General features: G+C 44.3%; 1 protein-coding gene and 1 long non-coding RNA gene across 15 annotated transcripts in view; one reads left to right on the forward strand and one right to left on the reverse strand.

Annotated features, from left to right (window-relative positions):
- Positions 1–1,989: 1,989 nt before the first annotated feature.
- RALYL (RALY RNA binding protein like) overlaps positions 1,990–25,717 on the reverse strand; it is a 625,744-nt gene continuing 602,016 nt past the window's right edge. For all 13 annotated transcript variants that reach the window (XM_084621334.1, XM_084621333.1, XM_084621330.1 and 10 more), the window contains one exon: positions 1,990–5,523. In XM_084621334.1, coding sequence (XP_084477460.1) covers positions 5,506–5,523 — 18 coding nt within the window. In that variant the 3' untranslated portion in view covers positions 1,990–5,505. The remainder of the gene's footprint in view (positions 5,524–25,717) is intronic.
- LOC311516962 lies at positions 17,016–23,740 on the forward strand. 2 transcript variants are annotated; one of them, XR_014710540.1, is made up of 3 exons: positions 17,016–17,469; positions 21,591–21,643; positions 23,078–23,740. It is a non-coding gene; the product is annotated as an uncharacterized lncRNA (long non-coding RNA). The 2 variants fall into 2 exon arrangements; XR_014710541.1 differs by having other exon boundaries at positions 17,016–17,450.

The following is a 25,717-nucleotide window of genomic DNA, read 5'->3' on the forward strand; positions in this document are numbered from 1 at the left end:
ACCTTTCCACAAAGACCAGGGATCCAAAATGTTTCTTTTCCCAAGCACATCACAAAAGATTGGACTTTAAAGCTTGGTCTTCATTTTTTAAATGATGTCTTCAACATTTTTGTTATTAAATATTCATTAATAAAAATTCAATCATTTCACACATCTTAAAGTTAATATTGAGCTGCAATGGTTCATTGATCCCTTGCTTTCAGTGGGAGTCTGTACACAGTGTCAGTCTGTATTCAATATAGTGTACAATGATATCACAGTATGATCCTTGGTCATACATGCTGCATAAGAACACGATAGAGAAAATTAAATGACTTTATTATCCTGTCCTCCCACTCCCCACCCCACAGTCTATTTTCTCCATTTAATTTCAGTAGACCATTGTAAGTTCTCTTGAACATGGAAACAGGAAATTTTTGTGGGGTGAAATTCTGACCTCATTGATGTCAACAAGAGTTTTTAAATTTAAGGGCTATTATTTAACCAATGTTATTTGTAGGAGAATGGGACTCAAAGAGCCTTTTTGACTTTGGTGGGGGTGGGAATGAAAGTATAGATACAAATATTAACATTTTTATACATTTTGTGAAACTACTGGGAAATTTTACATGGTTATAAGAACAACAATTTTGAAAATAATAGTAAATTGGATGTCACAAACAAACAACAATCATTCTGATTATGTTCTTGCTTCCCATCTTGTCCTCCCTATCCCTTTCCCCTAAATTCCACTATAATTTTAACAATATTCTCACAGACTCCTGGGACCAAACTTTCATTGTGCCCTCATGGAAATGTCCTAAAAATAGAATAAGGCCCTCTGAATAGAAAAATATCTTTGAATATTGAATAGAAAAAAGTAACTTTTCTTATCAGTATTTTTGGACCATCATTCTATAGAATTTATAGTAAACTATATCCTTGCTATTATAATAAATAATATTAATAATATGTAGTTCTTATACAATGCTTAAAAATCTATAACATGATGAAAAATTTGAAAGGTATTTCCTATTGAAGTTATTAGATTTTTTCAGCCATTGCTGTACAAACCTATTGCTTTCATCCCTATAAATTTGGTGGGACTTTACATAACCAGGCTTCTCATTTTTGGTGATGCAAATAATGGCAGGTAGGACTATTAAGGCTATGTCTACACATATTTAGTGAATAGCGATGCTGGAGTCAATGTAGCTTAGGTCTACTTATTGCCGTGTCTACACCGCACTGGGTCGACGGGAGACACTCTTCCGTTGACTTACCTTACTCTTCTCATTCTGGGTGGGTACTGGGGTTGACCAGAGAGTGCTCTGCTGTCGATTTCGTGGATCTTCACTAGACCCGCTAAATTGATCCCTGATGCATCAATCACCAGGGCGTCAATCTGTTAGTAGTGTAGACATAGCCCAAACCACAGAGGGATCAGATGGCTTGAATAAGATAGTGACTTTTTTCATGGTCCCTTTTCAGCATAGAACTGCACTTTAAACTACTGAAGCAGAGATGTGATGTAAAGGAATTGGGTGTGGTTAGTACTAGTCTTCTGTCTCCAGTTTATCTATTAACTATAATCCTTCTTACTGTTGATGTTTGTGCCTATTTCTAGAAAATTGAAAACATAGCACTATTTCACAAAATTATATGGTGTTTCCCTTTAAGAAATAAAATATATTAATTGTATCGATAAATGTTTTTTTCTAGACCTACAATTTAGCAGCAGAAATTATAAAACTGAATTAGTGAATAAATCAAAGAAAATATTTATTTACAGACATGTAGAGATATGTTACAGCATTTTAAAAAAAAAGGGTTGCAAACCATTACACAGGTGTAAATGGGCAAAATGTTGAACACTTAACTTTAGTTACCTTTCAGTATTGTCTATTAAAAATACCACTGCTTGGTTGGAGCTATCTACATAGTTTTTAGTACGATTATTTTTTCAGAACCAAGTAATATACTATGATTCTACACAAAAAAAACCCCAGCAATGGTACTTAATACAAGAATTTACAAGAGTAAAAATCTTTTCCTCCGGATCAAGCTGTAAAACTAACATTCAGCAAATCTTTTCCATTCATGCAACTGCACAGATTGAAATAGCAATCTTAGACAAATTGAGGTTGGGAGCCTATGTAGAAAATGATTTTAATATCCTAATCTAGGATGGTGTATAAATAAATTGAGAAAGCTGAATATTCACTAGCCAAATGGATTTTGACTTACAATGTTATACAACAAAAGTAGGTACTGCGACTTCACTCACCCCCAGGTCCCAGAAATGATCACTGGATGTAACTGTGGCTCTAGAGAACTACAACTACAAATGTCTCTCTTTCTGGCTATAATATCATTTTAAATGTTTAAAAATGATGGTTTCTGGTACTCAGTTCATTCCCAGGGTCAAGTGATGCTGAGGCTGAATATTATAGCTCTGATTCTAATTTACACTGAGGTCCCTGGGCAGCTGACAGTGTAAAGATTCCATAAAATGTTTGTAAATTACATTTACACTGCCAGAGTGGTGTAAAGGGGCATTAGTATAAATGGAAATTAGGTCCTAAACACTTACTGGTTTAAACACTTACTGTGCTGCAAAGAATACGTAACACAAAAAAGCTAGTAAGCCAAGTGTATGTGACAATGGCAAGCAACTGTATACTGTGTGTGTGACAGCCAATAAAGCATCAAGGCTTATTTAAAATACCAGCATCTCTTCAATGATTTGAATCTAATATGCCATTAAGAAAGTTAGGAGAATATATTATACAGTACAGCAAACCCATAGCTTTCAAATGTTATCAATAGACCTCATCTTAGATGTTATTGTGCCAGAAAAAGTATACTTTCAGGAATAACATCGCTGTGTGGAACAGTGTTGTCTGTTGAGACTGCGAAATCATTCCTGTAAACACCAAAAACAGATGATGGCACATTAAGGAATAATGTAAAATCCTGGTGTGGTATTTTACAGTTCAGAGTACCCACTTAATCATGGCTTTGTTGGTGCTGAGCAGGTTCAGGGATTGCTCATTCAAACCATCTGTAATACAGAATTACAAATTATTTTAACTACTAGCCACAGTTCCCATAATTGATCTACTAAGAGGCCATTCTCCATGATTTCAAAAAGTATTCAGCTCATATCTTTTAAGCCCTTACTCACTCCTTACTGAGGCAAAACTCCCACTGAATAAATAGGATTTGGATTTATTATTTATTTTTACTGTAAATCAAATAAGAACCATGGGCATTGTTATTAATGTTTGCCGCTATAAAATGGGCATAAGATGGAATAGTTCTCTCCAGTTTTTAGTAAGTTTAGAGAACAACAACAAAAAGGACAATTATATCTTTAAAATACTTCCCTGAGGTATTTCAGTGATTACTAGACTACTGGTGTTATTTGGGTTAATATTAGTGATTGTAACATTTTGTTTGGGTTTGCTGTGATTGTAATATAAAATGGGCCCTAGTCTACATCCCTTATGTTGAGCAATAGTTACTCATAGTATTGTTCTCATTAAAGTAAATAGGCAAAACTCTGCTTCAGTTAAACTGGTATAACTCCACTGATTTCAGTGGAATTATCCTGAATTTACACCAGTGTAACTGAGAGCCAAAATGTCTTGTTTTCTCTATTCTCCTATTGACTTAAGTTCTCCACACAGTCAAGTGGAGCCTGGTGCATACTCTCCCTCACATATATTTAAAGGGTATCTCTCCTTTTTTATAACTGGCCCTTACCTAAAGCCAGTCTGGATACAGTCTTTGGGTCTTCTCCCATTTTCTTCACTGTTAGGTCACCATCAATTACTCTCCACCTCTCCATCACATGCAGCCAGTATCATCAGGTCTAGTCCAAAGCTCATTGAACTATAATGGGAGTCTTTCCATTGACTTCAGTATACTTTGGATCAGGTCCCATGGAGAATGATTGAAAGGACAGGACATAAAGTCATCTTTAGAAATGCTGTCAGTTTTGTTCAATGAAACATCAGGTACTGCAGGACAAACATGGTAGTGCAAGTCACATCTCTGTAGTTCAATATCTTGAAACATACTGCAGCAGACCTCCACTTAATTGGATGAGATCTCTCTCCTGGCAACATGTTCTAAATGTGGCTACTTCTAAGCAATCCAGCCAGTAAGACTTTCCTTCTTAACTCTAGATATGCCTCATGACTCAACCTCAAGACCTGCCTCTCTCTTGCATAAAATGTTTTCTATCTGAGTGTATCTCATATAAAGATGTGGATACTTCTTCCCTGTTATGAGTGTCTTCTGAACTGGTTCTCTGGAACCGTGAACAGTCCTATCATGAGAACTGAGATACACTGAGAACAAATTGGCACTTTCTTTCAAGAAGAAGCAGTCACACCAGTGGCTAATATAGCTTAAGTGTATTAAAACACATTTGAGTATCACATAAGAGAAATAATGAATCAATTTTGTTTGAAAAGAAACATGATTTATTAAGAAATTATATACTGAATTCCCCTACAGCCTCTGTGAGAATGGATTATTCCAACTTCAAGCATGTGGAGAATGCTTGAGAGATTGAGGAATGGAACGATCCTATTGACTGAAAGTGAAACAAAACAATTGATAATCTACTGTAAGGTTTCAAATATTGGCAATATATAAAACATTCACCTGTCTGGAATACAGTTTGGATAGGACATTCACTGGCATGTAAACTTTTCCATAAGGTAACAACAAACTGCTTTGAGATAGTAACAGATACAGATGAAATAACTGTGCTAATCTATGGCATCACAGAGAGTGCTTGTTTGAAAAAAAAAGGGATTAATAAGTGGGTCTAATTTATAGTTTATCAATTGATCTGATATTTGACATATTTGCACTTTTTAGAGATTACAGTGAAATAGTGCATGAACAGAGCAGAACTATTACTTTGCCTTTCAATATTATCCCTACTAGTAAACATAATTATTTTGAACTATGAATATAATGAAAAGTAATGAAAAATACCACACAACATGACTGATCATACGTCTGTGATCATAACATGACTGTGTTTGAATTAAGCTATAAACATAGAAATGCAATATCAACTGACTTTAAATATGCTAAACAGTAAAACATGCTAATCATAAAAATAGCTTTTACAAATATACATTTGTATACAGTGTCTCTCACGCCTGTTAAATATGTCCTTCATATTATTATCATACAGTACCTTGGCCTTTAAGACATCAAAATTAAAAACAAATAATACCAATAATTAGCCAGAGAAAAACACATTTACAATCTAAACCATAAAAATCTGACAGTTGTACAGCTTAGAACATATAAGAAATGAAATTTCTAAGGTTTGAACAATAATGTCCATTTTAATAAGTAAAGTGAGTTTTCATACAAATTGAATCAAAGGTGTTGCTAGCCAGTAAGAAACCGCAGTTCACATTGCTGTGGGGGAGTGGAAAGGGGAAGTCACAGTTTCTCTTCTCAGCCTCCAAGGGGCTCACACATGACACCTCATCACTTGATCTGTAGAAACTGAAAAATGAAACATTTGCTTTAATATGAAAACATGGGCTTTGTTTCAGCAGCACATGGAAAAGGCGTCAGAATAAACTGCAGGGGAAAGGGAACAGGGCAGCTTTATTTGGTCAAATCAGCTTTATTTATTTATTTGCATGGTCAAATCACTCAGTGCAAGCATCTGACATTGACACTAAATTAATTACGTTTTTAAGCTAAAAGGAATGTCATGTAACTGCTACAATGGACAGCCGATACCATAAATACCCCTAAATTAGAATGCATTGCCCAGAATTAACTACACTGATTCAAGTCACAACCCAGCTCTTTGGTGAAGTACACCTCTCTTCAGTAGTTTATATGTGTAACAACAGGGAAAGGAAGAATGTATCTCAGCTACTTCGTGAGATAACATAGAATACGTTGACCTGCATAATTACATGTATTCTAAATACACTGCATATGGCTCTCTATATTTTGGGTTTCATAACACTATTCTCCTACCTTTTTCCAAACTACTACCTGCCACAAGGGGCCACAGCAATGGTTCCCTCAACCCACCCAGCAATACTGTTAACCTATCCAACTATACTCTTAGCCCAGCAGAAGCAGCTGTCCTATCTCGGGGCCTCTCCTTCTGCCCCTCCACCCCCACGAACATGATACAGTTCTGTGGTGACCTAGAATCCTATTTTCGATGTCTCCGACTCAAGGAATATTTCCAACACACCTCTGAACAACATACTAATCCACAGAGACCTCCCTACCAACATTACAAAAAGAAGGATTCTAGGTGGACTCCTCCTGAAGGTCGAGACAGCAGACTGGACTTCTACACAGAGTGCTTCCGCCGACGTGCACGGGCTGAAATTGTGGAAAAGCAGCATCACTTGCCCCACAACCTCAGCCGTGCAGAACACAATGCCATCCACAGCCTCATAAACAACGACATCATAATCAAAAAGGCTGACAAAGGAGGTGCTGTTGTCATCATGAATAGGTCGGAATATGAACAAGAGGCTGCTCGGCAGCTCTCCAACACCACTTTCTACAAGCCATTACCCTCTGATCCCACTGAGAGTTACCAAAAGAAACTATAGCATTTGCTCAAGAAACTCCCTGAAAAAGCACAAGATCAAATCCGCACAGACACACCCCTGGAACCCCAACCTGGGATATTCTATCTACTACCCAAGATCCATAAACCTGGAAATCCTGGGCGCCCCATCATCTCAGGCATTGGCACCCTGACAGCAGGATTGTCTGGCTATGTAGATTCCGTCCCCAGGCCCTACGCTACCAGCACTCCCAGCTACCTTCGAGACACCACTGACTTCCTGAGGAAACTACAATCCATCGGTGATCTTCCTGATAACACCATCCTGGCCACTATGGATGTAGAAGCCCTCTACACCAACATTCCACACAAACATGGACTACAAGCCATCAAGAACACTATCCCTGATAATGTCACGGCTAACTTGGTGGCTGGACTTTGTGACTTTGTCCTTACCCATAACTATTTTACGTTTGGGAACCATGTATATCTTCAAATCAGCGGCACTGCTATGGGTTCCTGCATGGCCCCACATTATGCCAACATTTTTATGGCTGACTTAGAACAACGCTTCCTCAGCTCTCGTCCCCTAACACCCCTACTCTACTTGCACTATATTGATGACATCTTCATCATCTGGACCCATGGAAAAGAAGCCCTTGAGGAATTCCACCATGATTTCAACAATTTCCATCCCACCATCAACCTCAGCCTGGTCCAGTCCACACAAGAGATCCACTTCCAGAACACTACAGTGCTAATAAACGATGGTCACATAAACACCACCCTATACCGGAAACCTACTGACCGCTATTCCTACCTACAGGCCTCCAGCTTTCACCCTGACCACACCACACGATCCATTGTCTACAGCCAAGCTCTGTGATACAACTGCATTTGCTCCAACCCCTCAGACAGAGACAAACACCTACAAGATCTCTATCAAGCATTCTTACAACTACAATACCCACCTGTGGAAGTGAAGAAAAAGATTGATAGAGCCAGAAGGGTTCCCAGAAGTCACCTACTACAGGACAGACCTAACAAAGAAAATAACAGAATGCCACTAGCCATCACCTTCAGCCCCCAACTAAAACCCCTCCAACGCATTATTAAGGATCTACAACCTATCCTGAAGGATGACCCAACACTCTCACAAATCTTGGGAGACAGGCCAGTCCTTGCCTACAGACAGCCCCCCAACCTGAAGCAAATACTCACCAGCAACCGCATACCACACAACAGAACCACTAACCCAGGAACCTATCCTTGCAACAAAGCCCGTTGCCAACTGTGCCTACATATCTATTCAGGGGACACCATCACAGGGCCTAATAACATCAGCCACACTATCAGAGGCTCGTTCACCTGCACATCCACCAATGTGATATATGCCATCATGTGCCAGCAATGCCCTCTGCCATGTACATTGGTCAAACTGGACAGTCTCTACGTAAAAGAATAAATGGACACAAATCAGATGTCAAGAATTATAACATTCATAAACCAGTCGGAGAACACTTCAATCTCTCTGGTCACGCGATTACAGACATGAAAGTTGAGATATTACAACAAAAAAAACTTCAAAACCAGACTCCAGCGAGAGACTGTTGAATTGGAATTCATTTGCAAATTGGATACATTTAACTTAGGCTTGAATAGAGACTGGGAGTGGCTAGATCATTATGCAAGGTAACCTATTTCCCCTTGTTTTTTCCTACCCCCCCCCCCCAGACGTTCTTGTTAAACCCTGGATTTGTGCTGGAAATGGCCCACCTTGATTATCATACACATTGTAAGGAGAGTGATCACTTTCGATAAGCTATTATTAACAGGAGAGTGGGTTTGTGTGTGTGAGGGGGTAGAAAACCTGGATTTGTGTTGGAAATGGCCCAACTTGATTATCATACACATTGTAAGGAGAGTGATCACTTTAGATAAGCTGTTACCAGAAGGAGAGTGGGGTGGGGGGAGAGAAAACCTTTTGTAGTGGTAAACACCCATTTTTTCATGGTTTGTGTGTATAAAAAGATCTTCTATACTTTCCACAGTATGCATCTGTGGAAGTGAGCTGTAGCTCACGAAAGGTTATGCTCAAATAAATTGGTTAGTCTCTAAGGTGCTACAAGTACTCCTTTTCTTTTTGCAAATACAGACTAACATGGCTGTTACTCTGAAACATGCCATTTATGTTGATCACATGCTTTAACACTGGGGGGCTGAGGAGAGTTCCTGTTATCTGGTTCATGAGTCTTTTCCCAGTTGCTTTCTAATAGTTTTAATATTATTATAGTGTGCATGCATTAGGCCTGTCCTGTTTATTAAGGATTAGATCTTATTTGTTTTAGTTAAATACCATCACTTTTTGGCTTCTATTGTGGCTTTTTCAGCAATACTGTTTTAGAGTGGAATGTAGTGGAACTTCCTAAGGGCATTATGCCTGGAGATACCTGCCTCTGCAGACACTAGGGTCTTGGGATAAATACCACTGAAGGTCATGAGAAGCTTTTCATTGACTTCAGATGGGCATTGGATCAGGCCCAGTGGGAGCACTGAGCCACTAAACAGCTGCAACACCCATTAAAAGTGCACAGCAAGAGCTTCCATCTACAAGGGTTGGAAGATAGAAGTCTCCTCAACTGTGCAGAAAGTTTTGATTAAAACCAAGAATTTTCCATTTTTGTTGAAATTTTCAGCAGAAATTTTTAAGTATTCATTGAAAAACCAAAAAATCTGAAAACCATCTTTTAAACTTTTTGACAAATAAAATTGAAACCTTTTGACCAAAACCTGAAAAATTTCAGACAAAAACTGAATATTTTTCAGCCAACTCTGGTTTACAGTGGAAAAGTTTCAGGTTTTTGGGTTTTCTATGAAAAAATCAAAAGTTTTAAAGAAAAGTAGAGGCTTCCTGCAAACATTTATGTTGTATTGAAAAAAACACAATTTTCTGTTGAAAAGATCAGATGGAATTTTTTTTTGACCAGTTCCACTCCGAACAGCACTGGCCCAAGTCTTCTTATAGCTGTGTAGCACTCCGGAGACATTATGCATTTTCACTCCCTCCTTATCCCCAGGGAGCATCAGCATTCTGGCTGTACCCAGCACAGGTAGACAGGGCTGTGGTGGAGAGTCCCCATGCCCTCCCATCCTTGTACAAAAGCACCTACCATCTGCCGCTCTGTTTTAAGTGAAAATGATATTTAAAAATATTATTCTCCACACGCATAGAGAAGTTTTTCATATCACCCTATTTTTAGCACTGTATCCTTAGACAGACTTAACTACATTAAAAGGATTTTCAATCCTCCCCTTAAGTCAGAGAGAGGCCTGATGGTTGTTAAGTAGCTATTCATCTTGTGAGAGGAAGAAAGCCTGCGGTTCCACTGTGCACCCTATTAGCTCCAGAGACAGTTCTCCTTTTCTAGCCTTTTGTAGCCTCACTGCTACATTATATATGCAAAAGACAATAATTATCCAAGGAAGAAGAGAGACAGATTTTCAAATTATTTATTGAAGCTTTTTCCTTGCCATAAACCTTCCAGGCATTTACCTATCGCTAGTAATAAAAAGCTTCATTAGGTTACTATTATGAAGCAGTGCTGCTAACCATCTGGATCCAAACTGTGAATGTTGCTCTGCTGTCATTTAGAAACAATGGTAAAAATTTACCAGTCCCACAAGCAAAAAAATCTTGTGTTTTCTTTCAGTACATGGGCTTGTTATTTGTCTCTTGTTCTTAAAGGCTCGGAAGAAAGGTTAAAATGTTAGATATTCAAGCTTCTATTTTCTCCAGAATGACAGTCACCCAGGGCTATGATTAATCTAGTCTAATATAATACTAATTTTATTCTACTTCTTTCTGCTGAATAGTGTGTAATTTATCTACTGGCTTTATGGTAGCTCTGACGATATTAAAAACACTCATGATGATTAATGTTTTTTTTTAAATCTTTTCATTTCCTTCCAGTTATGTATAAAAAAAGACCCTGACACAATAGAGAGGAAAATGAATTACATTCAAGCAAGCAATATGGCTTTCATTTGGTGTGGTTATAATGGAACATATCAACCCCAAAAGCAAGATTCAAACGTATTGCATTAAAAATTGGATAACATATAGCAGCTGCAGTCATAAATAACATCAGACAAACAGTAAATACTGTCCTACTTGTGATAACATCCCTTGGGAAAATGAAAAGTTGTTATGGACTATTTATTCATTCATTTTCCTCCTGAAATAATTTGCCTTTGCTATTCTTTTTCTATATGGTTGACTTGTTGAGCATAGGATACTGGAGGAACTGTGGTCAGTCATATACTGTATCTTAGTTTTACAGAATTATTGTTGCTCCTACAATTCCAATGCATAATGACAGGTTTCAGAGTAACAGCCATGTTAGTCTGTATTCGCAAAAAGAAAAGGAGTACTTGTGGCACCTTAGAGACTAACCAATTTATTTGAGCATAAGCTTTCGTGAGCTACAGCTCACTTCATCGGATGCATACTGTGGAAAGTACAGAAGATCTTTTTATACACACAAACCATGAAAAAATGGGTGTTTACCACTACAAAAGGTTTTCTTTCCCTCCACACCCCACTCTCCTGCTGGTAATAGCTTATCTAAAGTGATCACTCTCCTTACAATGTGTATGATAATCAAGGTGGGCCATTTCCAGCACAAATCCAGGGTTTAACAAGAATGTCTGAGGAGGGCGGCGGGGTAGGAAAAAACAAGGGGAAATAGGTTACCTTGCATAATGACTTAGCCACTCCCAGTCTCTATTCAAGCCTAAGTTAATTGTATCCAATTTGCAAATGAATTCCAATTCAACAGTCTCTCGTTGGAGTCTGGTTTTCAAGTTTTTCTGTTGTAATATTGCAACTTTCATGTCTGTAATTGCGTGACCAGAGAGATTGAAATGTACTCCGACTGGTTTATGAATGTTATAATTCTTGACATCTGATTTGTGTCCATTTATTCTTTTACGTAGAGACTGTCCAGTTTGACCAATGTACATGGCAGAGGGGCATTGCTGGCACATGATGGAATATATCATATTGGTGGATGTGCAGTGTACACCATTGACTTCCTGAGGAATCTACAATCCATCGGTGATCTTCCTGATAACACCATCCTGGCCACTATGGATGTAGAAGCCCTCTACACCAACATTCCACACAAACATGGACTACAAGCCGTCAAGAATACTATCCCCGATAATGTCACGGCTAACCTGGTGGCTGAACTTTGTGACTTTGTCCTTACCCATAACTATTTTACATTTGGGGACAATGTATACCTTCAAATCAGCGGCACTGCTATGGGTACCCGCATGGCACCACAGTATGCCAACATTTTTATGGCTGACTTAGAACAACACTTCCTCAGCTCTTGTCCCCTAACACCCCTACTCTACTTGCGCTATATTGATGACATCTTCATCATCTGGACCCATGGAAAAGAAGCCCTTGAGGAATTCCACCATGATTTCAACAATTTCCATCCCACCATCAACCTCAGCCTGGTCCAGTCCACACAAGAGATCCACTTCCTGAACACTACAGTGCTAATAAACGATGGTCACATAAACACCACCCTATACCGGAAACCTACTGACCACTATTCCTACCTACATGCCTCCAGCTTTCACCCTGACCACACCACATGATCCATTGTCTACAGCCAAGCTCTGTGATACAACCGCATTTGCTCCAACCCCTCAGACAGAGACAAACACCTACAAGATCTCTATCAAGCATTCTTACAACTACAATACCCACCTGCGGAAGTGAAGAAACAGATTGATAGAGCCAGAAGAGTTCCCAGAAGTCACCTACTACAGGACAGGCCTAACAAAGAAAATAACAGAACGCCACTAGCCGTCACCTTCAGCCCCCAACTAAAACCCCTCCAACGCATTATCAAAGATCTACAACCTATCCTGAAGGATGACCCAACACTCTCACAAATCTTGGGAGACAGGCCAGTCCTTGCCTACAGACAGCCCCCCAACCTGAAGCAAATACTCACCAGCAACCACATACCACACAACAGAACCACTAACCCAGGAACTTATCCTTGCAACAAAGCCTGTTGCCAACTGTGCCCACATATCTATTCAGGGGACACCATCACAGGGCCTAATAACATCAGCCACACTATCAGAGGCTTGTTCACCTGCTCATCCACCAATGTGATATATGCCATCATGTGCCAGCAATGCCCTCTGCCATGTACATTGGTCAAACTGGACAGTCTCTACGTAAAAGAATAAATGGACACAAATCAGATGTCAAGAATTATAACATTCATAAACCAGTCGGAGAACACTTCAATCTCTCTGGTCACGCGATTACAGACATAAAAGTTGAGATATTACAACAAAAAAACTTCAAAACCAGACTCCAGCGAGAGTGTGTGTGGGGGCGGGGGGGGAGAAAACCTGGATTTGTGCTGGAAATGGCCCAGCTTGATTATCATACACATTGTAAGGAGAGTGATCACTTTAGATAAGCTATTACCAGCAGGAGAGTGGGGTGTGGGGGGAAAGAAAACCCTTTTGCAGTGGTAAACACCCATTTTTTCATGGTTTGTGTGTATAAAAAGATCTTCTGTACTTTCCACAGTATACATCCGATGAAGTGAGCTGTATCTCACGAAAGCTTATGCTCAAATAAATTTGTTAGTCTCTAAGGTGCCACAAGTACTCCTTTTCTTTTTACAGTTCCAATATGAGCCCTCTGGCTTTTGTACATGACCTATCCAGTGATGAGCTGCCAAAATCTTAACAACCGGTTCCCTCCTCACCCCATGAGGGGGTCATGGCCCTCCCCCCCGGGACTCCTGCCCCATCCAGCCCCCTGTGTTCCTTGATGCCCCCCCTGGGACTCCTGCCCCATCCACCCCCCTCCCCTGTCCCCTGACTGCTCCCAGAACTGGGCAGGAGGGTCTCGTGGACCACCGTAGTGGGTGCCCACCGCATCCTGCCCCTAAGAGCCAGAGGGACCTGCGGAGTCCTGGAGGTGCTTACCTGGGGCGGCTCCCAGGAAGCATTCGGCAGGTCCCTCTGGCTCCTAGGGGTGGGGTAGCATAGCTGGGGGGGGGAGCAGGGGGAGCAGCAGCCACTCTGCCCACTGATCACATCAAAAGTGGCGCCTTAGGCACCAACTCCATAGGCGCCCCGGGGCTGGAGCGCACCCATGGGGAAAATTTGGTGGGTGCAGAGCTCCCACCGGCAGCTCCCCGCCCTGTGCCCGGCCCCAGCTCATCTCCGCCTCCTCCCCTGAATGCGCCACCCTGCTCTGTCTCTTCCCTCCCCCCCAGCTTCCCGTGAATCAGCTGTCTACACGGGAAGCCTGGGAGTGATGAGAAGCAGGCGGCGGCTTTGTGCTCAGGCCCAGGGAGGCAGAGGTGAGCTGGGGCGGGGAGCAGTTCCCTTGCGTGCCCACCAGGTTACCTGCTCCGGCCCGGGAGGCCCTCCTCGTGCTCCCCTCCCCCCCTGGCCCCAGCTCACCTCTGCTCTGCCTCCCTGGGCCTGAGCACAAAGCCTCCGCTTGTTTCTCAGCCCGCCCAGGCTTCCTGCGTGAACAGCTGATTAGCGGGAACCCTGCGGGGGGCCCCAGGGAGAAGCAGAGTGGGGCAGTGCATTCAGGGGAAGAAGCGGAGTGGAGGTGAGGTGAGCTGAGGTTGGGCGGGGAGCTGCCGGTGGGTGCTCTGCACCCACCAAATTTTCCCCATGGGTTCTCCAGCGCTGGAGCACCCACAGAGTCGGCGCCTAAGGTGCCACTTTTGGCCGGCTGTTAAATTTAGAAGCCCTCATCACTCATCATCTATCCCAAACAATATCCTATTAATTTAAACTTTACATTGCTGTAATACCATGTACAGATTTGCAAGACCTAAATTAAATGTTAAAGCAAAAATCCATGTGAGAGCCTATTTGCATGGCAGGATTTACTGGCTCCAAAGTTTCCCAAACTATACTCAGCTAAAAACTATGGAATCGGGGAGTTGAGACTCAATGAGATTCACTCTGATTCTTCCATGGGAATAGTATTTAGTAGGTTTGCCCCTGGCCTTCCAGAAAAGAGAGAGATTCCACTCCATAAATCCATGGATCTCTGTGAATCTGTCAGAGGCTAGACGCATTTGTGTGGAACTTCTTTGCCTTCACACTGTCACTTGTCCTCCTTCTGATCCTGGTTCTCTGCTACCCTTGAACATCAAGAGCTACGCTGCAAAACTCTCTTCCTGCAGTTTGCACTACTGCATTATCCGAGGGGCTTTTTTGGGAGCAGGCAGCATTAAAATATGATTTATAGCAGCACTGATTGCAGAGCCTGTCCAAGAGTTGCACTGAATCAGTGAATCTTTTGGGTATAGTGGGCACCCCCATCTCCAGCACAATTTGGGGCTGTACTGGTCATTTCTTTGTTTCTGTAGCAGAGCAGGTGTTTGTAGTCACTTTGCACTGCTTTACCTCCTGCTCCCCCCAGCTCCTTTTTGGTTAGACTTTCTGCTGATTGAGTCTTGGTTTCTGCCGGCAGAACTGTGAACAAACCCTGCACTCTTTCTGCACTAACTTACTGTGTTGTATCCCACAGGCTTGGGGGCCGGAGAACATAGTGGAGGGAGACCAGTCAGCATGACCTCCCCAGTTCCCTCCAAAAGTGTGCAGTTCCTCTCTGGTGGGGCTCCCACAGGCTTGAGGGAAAGGCATGCTGCAGGAGCTGCACTCCCTCTTCTGTGCCCAGCCTAGAGCTGTAAGTGCAAGCTTCTCTGTGAATGCATAATTGCTGAGCATATGCCTTTGTTTAGAGAGTGTTAGAAGTGTGACATGAAAAAAAGATTGCAAAGATGTTCACAATTAAGATAATATGGGACATGTCTTCCACCACCTAGTCAGGCATAATGGGCGCATTCAGAAAGTGAATAGAGGGTAGGGTTGCCAGGTGTCCAGTTTCTGGTCAAAAAGGGCACGTGACAGTGTTGGCTCAGAAACACTGACCAGATGCCAAAAGTCTGGTTATCACCTCAGGGGTGCTGGAACAGTGGGGGCCAAGCAGGCGCCACCCACCGCAGCGCAGCACTTGGCTGCCGAGGAAGCGAGGGGGCAGAGTGCTGTGATCATCTCCCAGCCTGGCTTTGCAGGCAGCAGGTGAGTCCTGGGGCAGAGGAGGAGAAGGGACAGGCCAGCTCAGCTCAGCTCCCTGCCTCTCTCTCGTGTTTTCAGTCTAGAGAATGCATAGGTTAGGGGTGGGTGGACATTGCCTTAGATTTCTCTTCTACAAATAAATTATTATGGAGCCCAGTCTGCAAACACATCTATTCTTGTGAATAACTTTGGAGCCATTCCAATCTATTAATAAAGTACATATTATAAGCTTTTAAAAAGTTATATACTCTTCAGCGGATGGAATTGGCACAGTTCTTTTGATTTCTTTCCACAGTAATAATTTTGGGCCCAATCCTGCACATTTACTTACAAGAATAATCTTTGCTCATGGAAATAATCCTCTTGACTTTAAATTGACTTCAATGGGATCGCTGATGTGATTAAGAAGTAGTCAGATGGAATTTGTTGGCATCCTTTCATCTATGAGAGACAGTGGTAATTGCAGCCTATGATGTAAATGGTTTGCAGTGTCTCATGTCACTGAATAGTCCAATCCGAGATTTGCATGATCTTTGGCAGTTATTGCAAATGTATGTATCTTGGTTGGGAGCAGCTTGCTTCCTACAGGCTCTTTTCTCTTCAAGCTGTAGGAACCAGCTCCTGTCATGGACTTGGATACCCTGATGGAGATGATGGCACCACTTGTTACGATCACTTGCCAAGATTTCCCATTGGTCAGGATCAATTCCAAATTCCCTCATATTTTGCTTGCATGTGTCTTTATAGCAAAGCTTGGGATGTCCTGTTGTTCTTGTTCCCTCTGATAGCTCCCCATGTAGCATGTCCTTGGGTATGTGTCCATCTTCCAACCTACTCAGATGGCCCAGACAGCGCAGTCGTCTTTGCTTGAGCAGGGCTGTGACACATGGTAAATTTGCCCTCTGAAGAACCTAAGTAGCTGAACTTTTGGAATTCTAGATGGTTTGCATTTAAGGTGATTGAAGGATCTTTTGGAACCCCCTGTCCTACCGTTTTCTTGTTGCTGATGGTGAGAGCAAATGCCTGACAGGTACTTGAAATGCAGACCATGAGTTCTTGTAGATCTTCATTGTGGGCTATGTGGGCAGCAGCATCAGCGAATAGAAGTTCCCTGATTAGTACCTTTTTGACTTTGATCTTTTGACTTAAGTCGTGACAGGTTGAAGAGTTTCCCATCTGATCTTGTATGGAGACAGACTCCATCTTCTATGTCCTTAAACACATAGTTCAAGAGTACCAAGAAAAAGATTCCAAAAAGTGAAGGGTTAATGTTTAGCTATTCCACCTGGAAGCAGGCGGGGCACACCCTGACTGTTTCGTAGAAGCAATGCACACATTGCTCTATCCAAGGACAAGGGCTAGATATGAACCATGAGAACTTGATTGTTTGGACAGCAACTGTGGGAGGCTTTCTTAGCCTGGGCTCAAGGCCTGAGAACCAGGATTGTAGTAGATAAAGGATGGTAACTAAGTATATGAATCAACGTCATACATTCCTTTGGGTAGCAGTGTGTAATGCTTAGGGGGAGAAATATAATAAAAGGAGAAGGTGGAAGGCGGGGGGGCAGAACAGCCCATCTCCGCTGACCAGCCTGTTTGCTTGCATAAAGCTGTGTTCTGTCTCATCACTGAACCGCCACAACTGGCGCCCAAATGTAGGGCCCTCAGCACTCACCTCGCCCGGCAAGGGTTTCAGACGTGTCACTCATCCGCTTCGTGGATCCCGGTGAGTATTTTTCATTGTGGTAAGTATGGGAAGCTCCCTCTCTGCTTTGCAAGTGCAACACCGCAATGAGCTGCAGTATTTGCTGTGTAAGGCTCAGCATGACTGCCCCACTCGAGAACTCACTCTCCTGCTACAGGAGGTGAGTGCCCAATGCCCATGGTACCCTGAAGCTGGAACCCTTAAGCTAGCGGACTGGGAGCGGTTGGGCCAGACATTGAATAAAGAGCCTCGGGCGCCCGTGCAGGCTTTACATGCCTGGCACCTCTGCCGCGACGCGATACAGCGTGTCGCCTCGGACAGGCCCTCCCTCGCGAGGCTGGTGATCACAGAATCATAGAATATCAGGGTTGGAAGGGACCCCAGAAGGTCATCTAGTCCAACCCCCTGCTCGAAGCAGGACCAATTCCTAGTTAAATCATCCCAGCCAGGGCTTTGTCAAGCCTGACCTTAAAAACCTTTAAGGAAGGAGATTCTACCACCTCCCTAGGTAACGCATTCCAGTGTTTCACCACCCTCCTAGTGAAAAAGTTTTTCCTAATATCCAATCTAAACCTCCCCCACTGCAACTTGAGACCATTACTCCTCGTTCTGTCATCTGCTACCATTGAGAACAGTCTAGAGCCATCCTCTTTGGAACCCCCTTTCAGGTAGTTGAAAGCAGCTATCAAATCCCCCCTCATTCTTCTCTTCTGCAGGCTAAACAATCCCAGCTCCCTCAGCCTCTTCTCATAAGTCATGTGTTCTAGACCCCTAATCATTTTTGTTGCCCTTCGCTGGACTCTCTCCAATTTATCCACATCCTTCTTGTAGTGTGGGGCCCAAAACTGGACACAGTACTCCAGATGAGGCCTCACCAATGTCGAATAGAGGGGAACGATCACGTCCCTCGATCTGCTCGCTATGCCCCTACTTATACATCCCAAAATGCCATTGGCCTTCTTGGCAACAAGGGCACACTGCTGACTCATATCCAGCTTCTCGTCCACTGTCACCCCTAGGTCCTTTTCCGCAGAACTGCTGCCTAGCCATTCGGTCCCTAGTCTGTAGCTGTGCATTGGGTTCTTCCGTCCTAAGTGCAGGACCCTGCACTTATCCTTATTGAACCTCATCAGATTTCTTTTGGCCCAATCCTCCAATTTGTCTAGGTCCTTCTGTATCCTATCCCTCCCCTCCAGCGTATCTACCACTCCTCCCAGTTTAGTATCATCTGCAAATTTGCTGAGAGTGCAATCCACACCATCCTCCAGATCATTTATGAAGATATTGAACAAAACCGGCCCCAGGACCGACCCTTGGGGTACTCCACTTGATACCGGCTGCCAACTAGACATGGAGCCATTGATCACTACCCGTTGAGCCCGACAATCTAGCCAGCTTTCTACCCACCTTATAGTGCACTCATCCAGCCCATACTTCCTTAACTTGCTGACAAGAATACTGTGGGAGACCGTGTCAAAAGCTTTGCTAAAGTCAAGAAACAATACATCCACTGCTTTCCCTTCATCCACAGAACCAGTAATCTCATCATAAAAGGTGATTAGATTAGTCAGGCATGACCTTCCCTTGGTGAATCCATGCTGGCTGTTCCTGATCACTTTCCTCTCATACAAGTGCTTCAGGATTGATTCTTTGAGGACCTGCTCCATGATTTTTCCAGGGACTGAGGTGAGGCTGACTGGCCTGTAGTTCCCAGGATCCTCCTTCTTCCCTTTTTTAAAGATTGGCACTACATTAGCCTTTTTCCAGTCATCCGGGACTTCCCCGGTTCGCCACGAGTTTTCAAAGATAATGGCCAATGGCTCTGCAATCACAGCCGCCAATTCCTTCAGCACTCTCGGATGCAACTCGTCCGGCCCCATGGACTTGTGCACGTCCAGCTTTTCTAAATAGTCCCTAACCACCTCTTCCTCCACAGAGGGCTGGCCATCTCTTCCCCATTTTGTGATGCCCAGCGCAGCAGTCTGGGAGCTGACCTTGTTAGTGAAAACAGAGGCAAAAAAAGCATTGAGTACATTAGCTTTTTCCACATCCTCTGTCACTAGGTTGCCTCCCTCATTCAGTAAGGGGCCCACACATTCCTTGGCTTTCTTCTTGTTGCCAACATACCTGAAGAAACCCTTCTTGTTACTCTTGACATCTCTGGCTGGCTGCAGCTCCAGGTGCGATTTGGCCCTCCTGATATCATTCCTACATGCCCGAGCAATATTTTTATACTCTTCCCTGGTCATATGTCCAACCTTCCACTTCTTGTAAGCCATCTTGTAAGATCACTTCGTGATCTCACCACGCCCCTCCGCTCCTGCAGCCATCCCCCCTCCTGGCGATGCGACACAGCGTGTCGCCTCGGAAAGGCCCTCTCCAGCACCAACAGAGGGGCTGCCGATCCCGCCGCCCCCGTCCGCTCCTGCAGCCATCCCCCCTCCTGGCGATGCGACACAGCGTGTCGCCTCGGAAAGGCCCTCTCCAGCACCAACAGAGGGGCTGCCGATCCCGCCACCCCCGTCCGCTCCTGCAGCCATCCCTCCCCGTGCTTCGCCCCCAGTGCCTCTATTACCGCCGCCTCCCTGGCCTTCCCCACCGGAGCCGGTGTGTGATCACCCTCCCCCCGTGGGGCCCCCCGGAGGGTCATCTGCATCTGTTCAGAAGCTTTCGCTGGTGCAACAAATGATTCACGCAGCAAAAGCTTGATCAGATCTTACAGCGGAGGAGCTGGCTGATCTGGTCTCCGTTTGCCCGGTGACCTGGCAGAATGATGACCAGGGCAACCCCGTGGGCACCTGGACCGCTTTGACATACTCGGTGGTTAGAGAGGTAAAGAAAGCAATTCGTGAATTTGGCCTGACTAGCACCTTTGTGCGTGGTCTCATTGAAGGGATGGGTACTGGGTACTCCCTAATCCTTGAGGATTGGAAAACGCTGCTGCGCATGATGTTGTCACCCAGTCAGTATGTTATTTGGCTTAGTGAGTATCGGCAGATGGCAGAACGCCAAGCTCAGGTTCATAGAGAGCGCGGTATCATTTATGAGCATTTGGCAGGGGAGGGCCCGTTTGCTACTATTGAGATGCAGTCTCAACTCCCTCAGGCTGTCTTCCCCATTATTTCCACCTGTGCCCAGTATGCTTTCAAGAAGGTCCCGGATTCAGGCAAGCCTACCAAAAGCTTTGTCAGTATCCGTCAGGGTGCCTCAGAGTACTTTTTGGATTTTACCAACAGATTGCAGGAGGCTGTCCTCCGACAGGTGGATAACACTGAGGCAGCTCACGAGCTCCTGTTAAAATTGGCAGTTGAAAATGCAAACGAGGATTGCCGCCGTGCTCTCCAGGCAGCACAAGCCTCTGGTATTTTAGAGCTCTCAGACATGCTGCGGGCGTGCCAGAACATTGGCACACAAGCCCACAAGGCTGGAGTTCTGGCTGCCGCCCTCAGAAAAACTGGGAAGGAGGGGAAGCGCTGTTACCGCTGTGGTAAGGAGGGTCATTTTCAGCGGGAGTGCCACTCATCTAAGGCACCAGCCCGACCCTCAAAGAAGTGCCCCAAAAGTGGGAAAGGTTATCACTGGGCTAATCAGCGTCGTAGCGGGTCGGGAAACTGCGCGACGGGTCCCCCCCGAACCCAGGGCCAAACGGGGGTGTTTCCTACACAGGCAATTGCTCCTCTGCCTTGGAATCCGTAGACTCTATGAGGGCGGCGACTGCTGGAAGTGCAGGGCTTGATTTGATCATGCAGGAGGACACTGACTTTCGGCTGCCAGAGGAGGTCTGTGCCATACCTACACAGGTGACGGGACCTCTCCCTGCCGGCTTTGTAGGTCTTGTTCTCCCTCGCTCACATGCTGGGAAACAGGGCTTTTTTGTCATTCCAGGGGTCATTGATGCTGATTACACTGGCATTATTAAGGTTCAGGTGTGGACTCATCTTCCACAGTCGCTCCCGCGTGGACGGTCAATTGCGCAATTGATTTTAGTCCCCTATCAGGTGCCAGCTGCAGAGGATCGAGCCCGGGGCAGAGGCGGCTTTGGATCGACTCTGGCTCAGTCGCCATCTCACAACATGTCCTCTCCACTTGTTGCTCTAACAATGTCGGTCCGCCCCTCGAAACCTCAGTTAACACTTCTCTTAGATGATGTTCCTTTTACAGGGCTGGTGGACACTGGAGCTGACGTTACGGTGATTCGTGATCTGGAGTGGCCGGTTAGTTGGCCTACGGTTCCTTCTAAAGAATTGTGGGGGATCGGGGGTAGTAAACCCGGGCGCCAAAGTTTGTCTTGGGTCACGGTCTCTAAACCGGGAGGCCGTACCCTTGCTACTATCCGCCCTTTTGTGCTCCCTGTCCACCTCAATATTTGGGGCCGTGACTTACTTACAAAGCTGGACACCACCCTCGATATTAATATATAATGGGCCGAAATCCTCCCTCACCCACCTTGCCATCCGCATTACCATTAGTATGGCAATCCTTAGAGCCCGTATGGATTGACCAGTGGTCCCTCCCCCTAGAAAAGCTGAAAGCGCTTCATTCACTTGTACAATAATATTTGCATGCACAGCGCTTGGAGAGCTTTACTAGTCCTTGGAATTAGCTGCTGTTATTTTGGCCTTTTAACTTTTTGCTGATTGTCCCTTTAATTTGATCGTGGACACGCATTATGTTTATCAGGTAATTGATCATTTACCCCTTGCCCTTATTACCCCTAAGGTCGATGCGGACCTCCTCTGCCTGTTTTTGTCCTTACAGTATCTCCTCACCATTCGTAATTTCCCTTCTTTTGTTGCTCATATTCGCAGTCATACCACTCTGCCTGGGCTACTTACTGAAGGCAATGCACGCGCCGATCGCGCGTTACATGGTCAGGTAAATTCCCTTTTTTCTGACCCCATTGAAAGCCATGCCTTTTTTTAGCAGTCTGCCTCTGTTTTGGCCCTGCAGTTTCACATTCCTGCTGATCATGCACGTTCCATTGTTCGTTCCTGCCCCCACTGTGCTGCTGCTGCTCCTACTTTTTCTTATGCCGTTAACCCCCGAGGTACCGCAGCAAATCAGCTGTGGTAGATGGATGTTACTCATGTGCCACAATTCCGCCCCTATTTGTTTTTACATGTTTTCGTTGATACTTATTCAGGCTTTCTTTTGGGCTTCCCCACAACGTGGGGAAGCCCCTAACAAAGTTATTCATTATTTGCTGGCCTGCCTTTTTGTTATGGGTTGCCCCTGCCAAATTAAAACAGATAATGCCCCAGCCTACTGCTCTGCAGCCCTCTCCACCTTTTGTGCCCGCTGGGATGTCCATCTTAAACACGGAATCCCTTATAATTCCACGGGCCAAGCCATTGTTGAATGTGCCAATTGCACACTAAAAACCTTGCTAGATAAATAATTAAAACAAGGGGAGCTGCGTCTCCGAACCTTAGGAGACATTTAACAACAAATGCATATCCTCTTGTTTACTTTAAATAATTTAACACTGAATGCAGATCAGCAGACCCCTGCGGATCGGCATTTTTACAAATCTGAGGTACTGGAAAGACCGCGTGTCTTTTATCGTCAGCTGCCCGATCCACAGTGGCTGGGCCCAGTACCTCTAATCACTTGGGGTTGGGGATATGCTGCTGTGTCTCTCCCTGCAGGACCGTTGTGGGTTCCAGCTCGGTGTGTGCGACCGGCACTTAAACAACATGGCATGGCACCAGGGACTGTCGAATCCCATACCAGAGTTTCAGCTGACCTTGGAGGAGACTGCGTTGCCCCCCGAGTCGACAACGGCGGGACGGAAACAGAGGAGGCGTAGCGTCCCAAGCCAGCCCGTGACATGGGGAGCAGTAAAAGCATTGGTCGCCGCGGCTCAACGAAGACTGGCAGCAAACCAACAGCCAGAGTCTCCTGAGACTTTGTTTGTGGCGATTCTCGCCCAAATCACTGCTAATTCTGTGATGATTGTGTGCCTTTTGTGCCTGCTATTTCCTGTAGGGGTTGGCTCGGAAGCGCCTCCCCCGTTACAAGCCCAAATGACATATAACATATGGGAAAGATTGGCTTCAATAGCAAATGTTACTCACTTTTGTTTATTTAATTTTGTAGCAGCCGGAGATTTGTTAGGTACATGCCTTATTCCAGTATGTCATCACCCTGAGGAGATGGAGAATAAGACACTGTTCTCTGCTTATGCTAATCTTTCCTCCCAGTACTCTAGCATGGCTAATTGGGGCCCGGCCAACTATACTCTGCCTCGCACGGCTATATCCCTCCACACACCGTACCCGGCCGGGGCTCGCAATGTCACCTGTGCGCGTGTAGTTAACTGCACTAGTACAAAGGTGCCCTTGGGCTGTCGAAAAGTTTCTCAACCCCTTTTAAATTGTTCCCATGCTGTTAATGTTTCATATAATTATGGCCATATCATCCTACCATCAGGATGGGTTTTTACTTGCGGTTCACGCACCTTTAATTATATTCCTGCAAATTTAAGTGATGGCACCCTTTGCTGTCTTAGTAGAATGATATTTATATTGCCTTTTGCTGGTTACAATTGTAGTAAAAGAAGTGTACCCCTTTTAGATGATTATATTGCAGATGTCGAGCTTTTGGTTATTCTGTGTTTGTAATTATTGGGCTTATTTTTTTGCTGCTGCTGTCTACAATGTATTCCTTCCTTGTTAAGACTTTGTAAAATTTTGCCCTGGAAAGCTCCCCAGGTTATGTCCTTGTCTGTCTGGGAGTTAAATAGCATGACAAAACAAATTGACGGCTACCATGAGATGGCCAAATATCAATAAATAAAAAACGGAGAGATGAAGGGTTAATGTTTAGCTATTCCACCTGGAAGCAGGCGGGGCACACCCTGACTGTTTCGTAGAAGCAATGCACACATTGCTCTATCCAAGGACAAGGGCTAGATATGAACCATGAGAACTTGATTGTTTGGACAGCAACTGTGGGAGGCTTTCTTAGCCTGGGCTCAAGGCCTGAGAACCAGGATTGTAGTAGATAAAGGATGGTAACTAAGTATATGAATCAACGTCATACATTCCTTTGGGTAGCAGTGTGTAATGCTTAGGGGGAGAAATATAATAAAAGGAGAAGGTGGAAGGCGGGGGGGCAGAACAGCCCATCTCCGCTGACCAGCCTGTTTGCTTGCATAAAGCTGTGTTCTGTCTCATCACTGAACCGCCACAAAAGAGTGTAGGGGCAAGAACACATGAAATAGGGTTTTCAGGATCGAGTCCTTGAACATGTCTGTCAGTTTCAACTTTTTCTTTTCAAAATATTCAAAACCATTACAGCTTGTTTAGTAACAATAAAATGCCAGTTTTAGTTTTAAAGGGGAGAGAGCAGCGAGCCATGGAGGGAGAATGGCAGAGGAGTGAGTGGAGGGTGGGGCCTTAGGGGAGGTGGCAGAGCAGTGGTGTCCGGTTTTTAGAAATTGGAAAATTCGCAACCCGAGTAGAGGGATATTGTGTAGTGTGCAGATGTTGGAAAATGTATTGTATGTTCTCCCCTAAATCACTGCCTGGGATAAATGTTTCTAACAAGCACGAGCACAGAGTTCACCTGCTGAAATACTGCATCAGTTTTTTGAGCATTATCATGGTGATATATGTTTAGAAATACATAGAACAGGCAGATAAATGGATAAACTACTCCTGAATAGCTCACATGTATAAGACAAAAATGAGGTGCAAATCCTCAAGTGTCAGGGCCTTCCAAGTATCCTTGCTTAATTCCTAATCTTACTCTTTCTATATCATTTCCTTCTGACCTCACGATACTACCATTCTCAAAGCTGGACTCCTGGCTGCAATGGGTTTTGTGGAGCTGGCAGCAGCCCTAGCAAATGCTGGTTAATACCTCAGAGTAGGCAGGCCTGATCCCCTGCCCTTATGTTTCTGGTCCCATCTCCTGGGCATTAGACTAGATGATCCTTGTGGCCCCTGTGGTTCCTTGTGGGCAGTGCCTGACTCCTTCCCCAGTGGCTCCTGCTGCCACTGGCTAAGTGTTGCCTGTGATGAATGGGACCCTCACCTGCTGCCTCCTTCCACTTTCCCCTGCTCCCCCACAAAAGTCACAATAATGGTATGCTTTTTGGGTTGTTCCTCCTCAGTTTGCAGTCAGAGAAAAATCAGCTGTGAGGTGCATCCCCTTCTGCAACTCTCTTCTGTTTTGTTCTCTAGCCTGTGGGGAAGGACCCCTGAGAATGCTGGGTCCACATTCTCACACTCCATTGTTCTCCCTTCCAGCAAAACATAGTCTATTTCTTTTTTTCCTTCTTA

Source organism: Lepidochelys olivacea (assembly GCF_965140295.1).
Source record: "Lepidochelys olivacea isolate rLepOli2 genome assembly, chromosome: 2".
Classification (NCBI taxonomy): domain Eukaryota; kingdom Metazoa; phylum Chordata; order Testudines; family Cheloniidae; genus Lepidochelys; species Lepidochelys olivacea.